Source organism: Cyprinodon variegatus, unplaced genomic scaffold (assembly GCF_000732505.1).
Source record: "Cyprinodon variegatus isolate N-32 unplaced genomic scaffold, C_variegatus-1.0 Scaffold372, whole genome shotgun sequence".
Classification (NCBI taxonomy): Eukaryota; Metazoa; Chordata; class Actinopteri; order Cyprinodontiformes; family Cyprinodontidae; genus Cyprinodon; species Cyprinodon variegatus.
The window spans coordinates 802,629-815,480 of record NW_015150825.1 but is presented as its reverse complement, the minus strand read 5'-3'; the positions used below and the strand labels follow the sequence as shown (position 1 = coordinate 815,480).

The 12,852-nt window shown below is 40.6% G+C and overlaps 1 protein-coding gene across 1 annotated transcript; it reads left to right on the top strand.

Annotated features, from left to right (window-relative positions):
* The first annotated feature begins 1,648 nt into the window (after positions 1 to 1,648).
* On the top strand, positions 1,649 to 11,851 carry LOC107092241 (DNA polymerase alpha catalytic subunit-like). Its single transcript, XM_015386590.1, has 2 exons — positions 1,649 to 1,799; positions 10,913 to 11,851. The coding sequence occupies exons 1-2, from the start codon at positions 1,682 to 1,684 to the stop codon at positions 11,047 to 11,049; spliced, it is 255 nt and encodes an 84-aa protein (XP_015242076.1). The 5' UTR covers positions 1,649 to 1,681; the 3' UTR covers positions 11,050 to 11,851.
* The last annotated feature ends 1,001 nt before the right edge of the window (positions 11,852 to 12,852 follow it).

The following is a 12,852-nucleotide window of genomic DNA, read 5'->3' as shown; positions in this document are numbered from 1 at the left end:
ATTTTAATTGTTTTTGCTTTCTAAGCTTACTTTATTTTGATTTAGGTTTGTGTGCTGTAACCTTGACATAAATTACATCTTAGCTAGTGTTTTTCCAACTTTTGTCTTTTTTTCAGTGCAGCAACAGGAAACCAAATAGCAATGATTCATTATTTTAGTCTTGGCCATCCCTCCATGGTCAGTTAAAACTAAAATTCCAATCGTGTTTCCAGTCAGTGAATGCATCAGGGCTAATTGGCGCATTGTCTGCAACACCCAGATACAGAAGTTCAAACTCAAAGTAGACTGAAAGGAAAAGTATTATCTATACCTAAAGCTGATACGTTCTATGTTAATCAATTAAAAAATATATATTTTTTTGTTGAGATCACTGAGTCCAGGACCGTCCATTTTTGCCCGAATATAGTAACACCCCACTCCTGACATCTTGCAGAAGTGACGTCACGGTACGGTAAGCCTAGCGCCATTCTCCCTGCTTTACAAGCCAAATCAATGGGAACTATGAGACACATCTGCAGTCAACAATTATTTCAAATTTTGAGAAGACTCGCGGAAGGTATCGTTAAACTAACAATGCCCACGTGAGAGAGAGAGAAGTACTGTGTATTTTGCTGCCACATTTAGTGGCATCCCTACTAATTCCTATAAAATAAGTATAACTGAGCTTATTTCAAATTTATGTTTTACATTTTTTAATCCAAATTTACGTAGTATCCATGACCTCCTGTTTGCCTTGTGTACAAATATAACACAAATGAGGAGAGACAGGAAAACATGCAGTTTAACTTTCATTGGACCTTCAAAAGTTAAAGGCAGGAAAGACGATTCTTTGGTGGAAGATATGTCCGACGGCTGTTAGTGTATTTTTGAATCATGTGCATGCATCAGTGCCCCCTCCTTCACTAAAGATCTCTACGCCAGAAGTAATTTTGTATTACGAAAAGTGCCAGTATTCACCGAGTCAGCAGGAAATCTCCATAAGAAGAAGACGTCTCTGCCGGCGTTATCACTGCAAGTTACATTTAAAATTAGTTGCTGTCCTCTCGCTGCTGCTGCTACTAAAACCACAGAATTGAACATAATTTACCTTTGCAGCAGAAGTTTATGTAAAAGCAACAACAAAAAAAGCTGCAGCAGCAAACAAGCTTTGGTGTAATGGGGGCGTGCTAGTCAAACCTCGTATGAATTACGCTTAGAGCCTACGTAAATAAGATACTAGGGGCACGTATGCAAAATGTTTGACAAACAAGTAGCCAATGTGCTTTAGTCAGTAGGCAAAGTAGATTGGCTAATGTTTTGTAGTCACCATCATGGCCAGTTTATGGATGTTATTTATTTGTTTTTTGGAGGGAACCATATGTGCAAACATGCTAGCCCTCATTTAAGCCATTTTTAAACAATTCATCATTTAGGTAACACAGCTGGTCAGAAGAAGTGGCAGCTGGGAGGGAACAAAAATGGTTAAATAAGATGTGAGAATGGAAAAATCTGCAGTTTAACAAGAGATTGGAAAAGGGTAGACATTAAAAAGTGGGGGGGAAGCATCCAAAAGTTGAAAGAAGCAGCAAATTTTTGCTTTTTTGATTCAATATTCTAAATGAAAACAAAATATTAAACTTAGAAGGTAGATGTTCAGGTTTATTGAGGTGCTGCAATTGTTTTGGCCAGTGTTATTTTAACAATGTTGGTTTTCTCTTTGCAGTACTCGGAGAAGGCTCTGTACAACCAGCTCTGCTTCTACAGATACATCTTTGACTGGGACTACGCCATGGCCAAGGTTCTACAGTCTGACGAGAGAGGTAAGATTTTACGCACATCAGCTACTTTATCACTCTGATCCCAGCTTTATTACTTAACGTAAAACAATCCCTGCTTGCTTTTTGGGCTGTCTTTGTTCCTGTTCCTCTTTACTGGCTTTGGAGTGGAAATCAAGTTAGCCGAGGCGCTGAGAAACTTTGAATTTTAATAAGTTAACAATGCTTTCTCACACGTACAACATAGCATTAGCAATCAAAGTCTCAACATAAACCTTTTAGCCAGGCTGCACTTAAAATATTCACCAGTGATGTGACACACACACACTCGCCAGCGGCGGCAGCCAGGCATTGGTTATGGGGAGGGGGGGTTAAGGACATTCAGCTCCTCGAGTCGACAGCCCTAATTTAGGAGACGGATTCAATCACACACACATACAGAATGCAAAACGCTCCAATCACTGGAAGAAAGAAGGAGAGAGCCCTCCATCTCTCTCCCTCTACCCTCACTGTCCATCTCTGCTCCTTTCTCTGCGGTGCTCCCTCTCTCTTTCTTGTCTCTCTCTCTCTGCCTCTCTTGGACAGGCACTCGTTTGGCTGTGTTGATTGAAAACAGGTTTTAGATTTGGGGAAATGATAGGGCGAGTAATGGGCGCGCTGACGAAAGGATAGCCCTTCTCCTGTAATGGGACATGGAGCGTATATTTCCCCCCTTGGACTCAAATAGACGCTACTCCAACGATCCGGGTGCACTCAGTAGGCGTCAGCCGCAAGGCCTCTTTACCCACAGTTCTCCCTGATTGATGTCACTTGATTAGAAAGGGCCGCCGGGCCGAGTGATTTATTTATTTGATTAAATATTTATGTATGTATGTTATTTATGTATGTATGCCTGAGTCCCGTGAGTGCGGTGAGCTCAGGCCAAAGCGAGGCAGCAAAGGAGCCAGACGGCAGACTTAAATATAACGTGTAATCAACAGATGACCACTCAGAAAATGGAGCGAGCTGAAATAGAGGGATTGGGCCAGTGTAGAAAAAGAGGGGAGGTTGGGGGGTGCTAACATGATTATAGCCTCCATTTTTTGCTTTCTTTTATTTCCGTCTAGGCCCAGATGCAAGAAATCATCACCAATCAATTCCTCGACTTTCCTCTTTTCTTTAGGTTCTATTGTGCCGGTGATTTGTGGGCACTTCCTGCCTTTTTTTTTTTTTTTTTTTTTTTCTGTATGTGGATCACAGACCTATACAGTACATTTCTGTTGTTTTGGGCTACATAGGGAACATTACTGATTCATGGTTGTGAAGCAGTTTCTTGGATCTTAATCAGTAAAAGCCTGAGAGCTTCTACAGGAAATAAATAGAAAAAATGATCATTTTAATTGAGGTGCAGTGAGAAAATCAATCTAGAAACAAACAATTCCTGCACCCTACCAGACTAAACGAACTCACTCTTCAGTGAGGAAGCAGTTACAGCGATAAGAACTCAAACAAATCTGTTTCCATAATCTGTGAGGTTTTTAAAATCAAATCAGAGGAAGAACAACAGGGTTAAGAAGCTATTAAGGATGTCAGTTATTCATTCAGGCTGCTATAGCCCATCCGGTGCTGGTCATTCAGGTTTTTTTCTGAAAACATTTGTAAAACCCTCATATTCAGTTTATTTTAGTTTGATAATTTAGTTTTTTTTATGTGATAAAAAGAAAAATTGGATTAAATCCTTAAATAGTGTAATACTTCCTTTTGGCATTGTTTTTCTTTTAGTAGACAATAGGTTTAGCTAGAATAGGGGGTTTGGTCCGCTTCAGCAACTGCATCCTACCTTTAAACTCTGCTAAATAGCACAAAACTACAAAATACAATGTTTAATAAGTGGAAAACCAAAACGGTCAGTCCTCTAATCTCACTTACAAACTAGGTGGTTTTATTTCCCACACAATATGGAGAAAGCCACCCCTATAGATGGTGTCACGCTGCTTTAAAACATAGATTGAAGGTGTAATCCCTCCGTCCTGGGGAAGTAATACCCCACATTACTGCATTACACACCAAGGCGCCTCGTCGCTCAGATTACACTTCTACACACCTCACTTCAGGAGTAATAGTTAATCTCTCTATGGATGATTTAGGTAAACTCCTATAGATTGACTCAGTTGGCTGGAGGAACTATGTGGGAACTAGATTTGTGACAAATACTCCCCTGGAGGCTAACTTTGGGGCTGAAAATACATATAATCCGCTTCCATTACACCCATTGACTCTATTGTTTAGATCAGAATTGACAATTGAACAGTAGACGTTTCTCTTTGTTTTAACATTCTCGCCGGGCTGGAGACGGCTCATCCTTCCCTCTGTTATTACTCTATATTCTCCTGCGACTGTTGGTTTAACGCCGGTTTGGGCGGACGCTCCAGAGGTGGGGAATGACAGAGGGGTGATTACCAACATGAGGCCCTGCTGTCGGAGCACGGCGACTCTGATCAACACTGGAAACTGCTAGCTGGCTGGTAAAAGAGCTCAGTATTTCTACCTGCTCTCAATCTGTCACTCTCCACACTGGCCACACGCTAGATGCCTATATTTACATGTCGGAGGAATTACTTAAGAGTTGCCGGTTTTGGTGTTTTCAGAGGATTGATCTGAAAGAAAGCTGCGGCATTTATGTTCTGCTGTTAGCTCAAAGTAAATGTGTATCATGACTGTACCCGTCACTTTAGACAATATCTGGGATTTTCCACTGCAGGTAGCCATGATGCAGGCTCGGTGTATGTTTTCAACTGTGCATTGAACGTATATAATAAAAGACATTAATGGAAAATTGCACAGGCTGTGTGTGAGACACAAAGGAGCTCTGACTCAACGCAGATTGTAATTTTGCGCTGTGTTCTCTGCAGTGTTCGCGTGCATGCGTTCTGCAAGGCCGTCTTATCTACATGTACATTGCGTTTTTGTGCCTGATTGCTGCGACTGAGTAAAACATGGAGGTAATTTCACCCGCCACGGGAGATCTCTAATAGATTACAAAAAGAGGGGCGCGCGCACACAGTGAGATAGAGAGAGGAGAAACCCCAACGCCGTCCGTTCTTTAGCTGGGAACATCCCATATCAATGACTTTCAAATCATTTTGTATCTCCTTCCCTCTACTTCCTTTTTCCTCATCCTACTCCCCCCACCCTCTCCATCCTTTCCCCTAGGTCTCAGTCCTGAGTGTGGGCAGTATGATTGCGTGTGTGAGCAATAATGTAATTTCACCGCATTGATAAAATAAAAATTGTCCTTGAGCTGCGCCTTTCTAATGATCCAGCTTCCCTGCCACCTTACGGGTGCTCCACGTTCGCTCCTCCTCCCTTTTCTTCCTGCTCTGTCTTTTCTCTCCTCTTCTCCTATTTTCTTCCCTTCTCCATCTTCCACGCTCCCCCTCCCCTTTTTTTTCCCTCCGCTGATACAAAGCGGGGTGGCAAAATCCACGGGTGCGATTGTCAAATCAATTATTCATTCTGTGCAATTACACTCACACAAAGAAGTTTCCCCGTGCTCCGAGTAGTGATTAAATTAACTGCTATTCCAGCTGCCCGTCGCCACCAGCCTAATAGAATATTCATGGAGGCGGCCGACAGAATGGCCGATCTCCATTAACTTCATCATGCTCACTTAATTACAGGCTTGTTATTGTATTTACACCTAGTTAGAGCGTGCAGAGCCCCGATCTACTCGTGCCCGGCTCCACCGGAGTGTGCGGGAGTGTGTGACAACACCTAGTTAGTGCAGAGATAACCTCTGCTAGGCTCGCTGTGTGGGCCCACATGTGCTGGACTCAACATGAGGGCGTGGAAGAGGGAAACCAAGATCAGAAAACTGCTGGATTTTACTTTGCTTCATCATTTTACAGTGTTTGTAGGGGATTTTATAGAAACAGTTTTCCTACTGATGGTGAAACTATTGAACATGTGGACGGATATTTTTTTGGGTTTGCCCAAAGTTTTGTTGAAGGCCTCAAAACTTGCTATTCCCATTGTCTTCTGCTTAGAAACACATCAATCATGTTCTTGGAAAAGATAGTTTCTCACTCTGTTCTCTATTTTGTTGTCTAAAAGTTGAATCGCAGTTAAGGTTTAGATTATCCTCATCCTCTACCTCCTTTGTTTTCTTTATATTTTATCAAAACTAAACATCTATCAAAGAAAATAGTTGACATGTTTTTGAGGTAGTTTGGTCGTGGATCAATAAGGTGAACCAAAAAAAAAAAACTGCTTCAGCCACCGGTTCCAGTTTCTCTGTTGCCTTTTATTCAGCATTTCACTCTGACAAACAAAGTCTAAACAGAGAAACAAGAATAAAATTAATCTAATTTACAAACTCATCTACATATAGAAAGAGTCTGCAAAATAAACAATGTGATACAAGATAACTCAAAAAGTTACTTTAAAGAAAAACAAACAAAGCATAACCCCAAAGGAAACCCTCTAAATGGTACAACCCAGCAAGGTAATGGATGACATCATCAGGTCAATTTAGTAGGAAATACTTAAACAAACAATGGTGAGTAAAAACAAATACCATGAATATACTTTGAAACATAATAAACAATTTCATCCAATAATCCAGAAGTAATAGCTTTAACCTAAACATAAATAGATGGAAACTACAGCATAATGCTAACACAAACAAACCCAGGATAGTAAGTGAAGCAAAGTTTAAACTAATGTTTAAATTTAAGCATTACAAATCAGAAGAAAGAATAAGGTACAAGTGGTAAACACAAACTGAACCACTTTGTCACAATGTTGTTCTGTCTTATAAGGCATAGAATAAAAACTGAATTGTTGGGTCGGCCCTACAGGGAAAGTGGACCAGAGAAATGTTGCTTGGTCCATCTGTTTTCACAGGTTCAGATAATTTACAGAAATCAATTTTATTTTTAGTGTTTCGGTTCTTTCTGCACAGAATGTTTTACTGTCCTGCTCTTCATTAAGTTCTAATTGTCGGATAGTAGCTGGTTAATTAGCCGAGCAATCTGCCGTCAGCAGCTCTACAGATGTGCCACGGTGTTGCGTTCACTGTCCTCTTCAGAGAGTTCGTTATTTAAAGCCTTGAGTTTTTCCAAACAGCTGCCATTTCACCTTTAGCCTGCTTGTTTGCAGTCAGCAGCAACAGGTGGGGGTAGTGCAGAGCTCTATATACAGTACCTTAGACCCAGAGAAAACTCATAATGTCACTTTAGCCCATTTAAGGGACTTAAGAAACTATTCCTGGTCACTTTTTTTAAACCCCTGTGTCCTTGATAGAGGTAACCGGGCCCATACCTGTCCACAGCATCACCCCCCCTCCCTTTCTTCTGCCTCTCTCTCCCTCAATAGAGGAGACTATTTATTTGAACCACACTCCCCACAGAGCCCCGACTTGCACACAGAGATCTCTCTCTCGTTCTTTTCTTCTCTGTGACTCTTAAATCATTCTTTTTATCTGTTCGCCACACAGTGATTGGGTTGGAAGAAGAAGAAGTGGGAGGGGAAGGGGAGAATTATTTTTCTTCTACCTTTCAGAAAATGATGACATGATTGCTTTCGCTTGATCATGCATCATCACCCCCTTTCTATTCCCCGGATAAATAGTCTCTCCCTGCCTCTCCTCTATCCCCTTGCCCCCCCCACCCCCACCCCGTATCCCCGTCAAAATGAGGATTATCTGGTAATAGTTGCCGTTGGCGTTTTAAGTCAACCACACCATCTTTCACACATGGATGTGAGCACATGCATGTGTGATTACTGTTTGACTGGTGGATGTTTTTTAGCGGCTGAGTTACCAGGCTTTTTAAGTGTTTAACTACCTGCGCTGTTGTGTATATATTCTTTTAGTGTGTGGGTGTGTGTGGCCGGCATGTGTATCTAACCTTTGTTCCTCTGTGCTGTCAGTGGGCATGTATTTATCCAGTAGCCACTAATGCAGCAGACAGGAAGGACGAGAGAGGAGATATGGACATGGAGAGGGCAACTGGCCATATGGGCAACTTAGTGGATCGAAACTAAAACGGACCAATAGATTACAAAATGGAAAAAGTCTTTTCGGCAGGATGCTTTTCTTATTCCAATCAGATTTCTAAAGATAAGAGGATTAGGTTTTAAGCAAAGGTTTTCTGTGAATCAAAAACAAGTCCTTCAAGGAGGTGGATATCCAGCTACCTTCATTGGTTTCTTAGACAAACTTTGTTATTTTGTATATACAGTATATAAAATGACATTTTGATGCATACAGCTTTTCAACAGTGAATGAGCAGCTTAGCAGTGAAATGAACATTTCCATTTATGACGTGCAGCAGTGATCATGATTGTAAACAGTGGAGGAGAAAAGAAAAAACTGTTTAAAGTCATTGCAAAAGGCATTGGTATGGAAGGTTCAGTGCAGTGTAAATAAATACATGTGGTGCAAAATGCAGTAGAACATTGAGTTGTGTTCTATTTAAAGGGATAATGAAAAATCAGCCACGTTGGTAGTGCAAATATGTTTTGCAAGTGTGATGCAGAGTCTTGATTAGAGTTTGACAGTCTTATGAAAGCGGGGAAAAAGCTGTTGCAGAACCTCCTGGTCCTGAGATGAATGCTGCGAAGCCTCTTCCCAGAGGGCAGCAGGGAGAACAGTTCATGGTGGGGGTGTGAAGGGTCTTTGATTACGTTATGGGATCGGGACACGCACCGCTTGGATGAAATGTCCCTAATAGAGGGCAGAGGATCCTCTCTGCTGTCCTCACTACTCTCCTCGCTTTCTTCCAGTCTGATGCGCTGCAGCCTCTACACCACACACTCTCCACTCTCCCTATGCTGCTTCTGTAGAAAGCACCTGGTTAGCCTCCTGGAAAAATTCACATTGAGACAAAGATAATTTAAAAAGCCCACTAGAACATGCCTTTTCATTACAGTTGTGAGCCAAACTGTCAATATTCTGCTAAATAAAAAAAAAAGCAAAGTTTCAGAAATGCGGTATTTCCATCAAATACGAGAAAAACTGCATGGGAATATGATGTTTATGCGCTAACTAAGAAAACAACACATCGTCAGCGGCTGTAACACATGAGATATATCTATATAGATCAACCACGGCTCTAGTGGGCGCCATCATCCTCCAACTACTTCCTGTCTTTCTCTTTAAACAAGCAAGGTTCAGTTGCAGATCATGTATTTCTGTTGCAGTTTTGCAAAATATTGCAATTTCGATGCAACTGGGCTTTTTTTAATTACAAAGTTTCCACTTAGCAGATTTATTTTCCTAATCACAATTTGTGCAGTTTCATAGTTAATACAAACTCAGCTACAGAAGAGTGAATCCTAAAATTTAGAAAAGAAACCTGAAATCACAGATAAAGTGGTTATGATCTAAACCGAGACAACTGACTGATAGATGGTACAAATTCTTACATCTTCTCTCATCAGCTGATGCCACGTTCTTGACCCGGAAGATCAATAACATGATCCCAGCTAAACATCAAGATGGCCCAACACCAAACGTAGACTTCAAATTATATATTGTATACATCATTTCCTCAACTGACAGCTGTTCATCCTTGTATTCATGCTACTTCCTGAATCCATCCACCCGTTCATCCCTCTGGGTCATGGTGGGGCTGGTGCCTATCACCAGCAGCTAAAGGCAGGGTACACCGTGGAAAGTCGCCAGCATTTACTGAATCCCTATCTAATAATCAAGTCAAATAACGTCAGTCCAACACTTATTTATTTATTTTCCCAAAATGATGCAGCTCTAAATGTAAAAAAAAATAAACAAACACTTAAAAGAAGGAAATACTGACTATATAAAGACCATTATTTTAATGTGAGCCAATGTTGGCTCCAGCTTTATAAGCAGAACTGCTTCATTCTTTCTTTAAAAAATATTTTTAGACAGAAGGAATAGTTGCAATTATTTCCTAATTTAAATCCTTATCTAATGATGACCTCTGATGTTCTTGATCTTAGCCCATTATTTTCACACAATTTTCCATTTTACACACATATGAGACGTTTGTGGTCCTTATTGAATTACAATAAAAGGACGCCGCCATGATCTTGTGGAGTTTTTAGTGTCTCTTTTCAAGACACTTCAAAATATCAAACCCTACTGCTTCATAGATGGTCTGAATAACAAGAGATATTTCAGTTTTGCTTAATCAAACGACATGGCGGCTTTGTTTGAATTACTTTAAAGACTCTTATACAGGTCAGTGTTTCTTGGAATGACTTTATGTCGGTAAGAATGGATTCAAAATGCTGTAATAACACAGCCTGACTGTCATGGAAACAATCTAAGGAAAAAGAAAGAAAGAAATCTAATGTGTTTTTGGGTCAGTAGGGTGTTTTTGGTGATCTAAACCAAAACAAAACTGTCCAATTTCAGGTTTTTCCTATTTTTTCTGATTTCTGTGTGTTATTTCTGAGGGGCTCCTAAAATGCTTTCAGTCAGTTCGGAGGTTAAGAACCATAAAACCTTTTGTTTTCTATTAGCTAAAGTATCAATGGGTTATCTGATTGATAGGAAAACATCTACTTTAATAAATTCATTTAAGGCTAAAATGCTGCCAATGAATTATTAACTAAGAATTTAGAAGGTTTGCCAGAAAGAAAGGAAGATGGAGAGCCTCCAAAATGTTTGCTTTCTCCTCTTAAATGTCTTTGAGCCGAAACCAGGCTGCTTCGCTCAGATCACTGCTCTATCCACTGCTCTCCTTTGTGCGGTGATGGTGTTATTACTTGGTTTCATGCTACTTGATCTACACTCGGTGCTCGCTATGATATTGAAAAGGTTTGCTTGTGGTTGCCATCCTGTCCTGGAGAGCCGTCCCTCAGTCTTCTCTTTGGCCTTATTACAGCCCACCTGAAGAGATAACAGGGACGAGATATTGACTTCATGCTCTCATCGGGCTTTTCCATCGATCTCATGATCCTTCGTGGATGCATGCGCCATCGACCCATCAGTTTAATTCTGTGTGATTGCCCATCCAGTCCTCAAAGTAATAGCATTACTTTCAGACAGGGCTGGATCTGTTGGCTTTGCAGTTAAGCCTCAAATGCTCCTGAGTGTTTATTATAAGGGATTCTGCAGCATTGATGTGAGATGTAACGCTGGAGTCTCATGTTTTTAAAACCGTATGTATTTTTCCTTTTCTTTGCAGGCCATGTGAAGAAATGGAACAGCTTACGGGATGCGTATCTGAAGCTGAAGGAAGTCCCAGACAAGGCTTTGGCCACCAGTGGCTACTCTGAGGTTAACTTAGCCAAACTCTTCCAAGGTCTCTCCACCCTCAAGTGAAAACAATCTACAAGGACAACACATCCAAGAGCTTCATTCTGCCTTCGGTTTGTAAATATCTGGTAGAATTGGTGAAGCTCAGATCATCTTTTTTTTTTTTACCCTGATGGACTTGTTATATTCTTTAAAACACCAATCAGACCTCTCGTCTCTCCAGCTCCCTCACACACACACACACACACACTCATCCACTTGCAACCCTGACTTGACCCCATCACCCTCGCTCTGTATGGTAAAGGCGAGCAGCAATCATACCTAAATGACAGTCTATTGTATGTGCAGACGCTGGCTGTGCCCAGATATGTGTGCGTATGTGTGTGTGCTAAAATGACTTCTCCTCAGAACAGCTGGGATACTCTGGGAGAAAGCTAATTAGCCAATGATAGTGACCCGGAGCCACTGAGACCACTGGATGCCTGCAGCGATCGGACACTTGTTCTGATTACCACCATTCATGCTGCGTGAGTGTTAGCAGAGTGGGTCGGATCAGGGGCTGGAAGAAAGGCCTGAGGACGATACAGGGAGTAACGGGGTGAGCAAGGCCACACGTGCTGCTCCATCGCTCCTTTGTCCCGTTATCGAACATCTGATCTGCTTCTCCTTCACTGCGTCTGTTTAACTCAGGCCACTTCATCTCTTTCATCTTTCCCAAATGTGGACGTATTGTGTTTTAATACATTTTCAATGTTATTGTAGCATTTACAGTGAGTGTTGAACTCCAATGCCCGATTATTTTGATACTGTTTATGACAAGGAAAGCTCAATAAAGAACTAATTAACAACTCTGTCTTGTGTAATTTTAAATGTCCCGCATATTAATGAATTTAACCCTGAAATGCCAAATGTATCATATTTGATACATACAGTTTCTGAAATATTTGGCGTCTGACACCTTTTGCATAATTTAATGGTAAAAACTTTGCCCCTATTGTACACAATCAGATATACCTGATAACAGAGGGCAGAAGACTACACAAAAAATAATCTTGACTTATTGCATAGTAATAAATTATCAAAAATGTATTTCTGTTTTTTTTTTCTTTTTACATATGTTGTTAAAAGGCCAAATAAGGACTTCAAACCAAAAAAAAGTAATTTTCTGTTTTGTTTTATTCTTGGATCGGGCTTTAAAGGGTTAATATATTAATGAACAAGTCAAAGAAATCTTTAGTTTATATTCTAAGGTCAATTTTCTGATATACTTATTGTCAAAAAGCCTAAAAACAAGTTTATATAAAATCATATCAATTAACTATATCAAAAGGAAGAAGTTTCAACCCTTCTTTCTTATTTAACTGTTTTAACAATGACTCTCACCACAATTTAGTAGTAAACTTAAGCCCCATTTACACTACCCTTTTTTAAATTGGCCGATAACAGTCCGAGCAAAGTAACTGGGATAACTGAGTGTAAATGGCACGCAAAACTGAGCCGGACTCTGCCAGACACAACCGAACCGTGCTATACTGGTACTGGATCAGTTCTCAGATAACAAGGAGCGAAGACGGCGTCATCTTCTTACAGTCAGCCTCTATAATAATAAAATTTCAGACAATCATAAAAATACTAGCTTCCTTACCGTGCCACACGATTTCCAGTGACGATTCTGCTTAGCAGTGTGATGAACCTGAACTCCTGTCTTTCCCTGCATCTGTAAGCCCTGATTAGACTATTGTTTCTTGTATCTACTTCACAAAAGCCGACCCTGTCCAGTAAATTCAACAAAGGCTGCCTTCTTCGCCTGACTATCCTCAAACAAAAAAATCTTACAATTATAACTAGGGCTGGGTAAAAAAATCGATT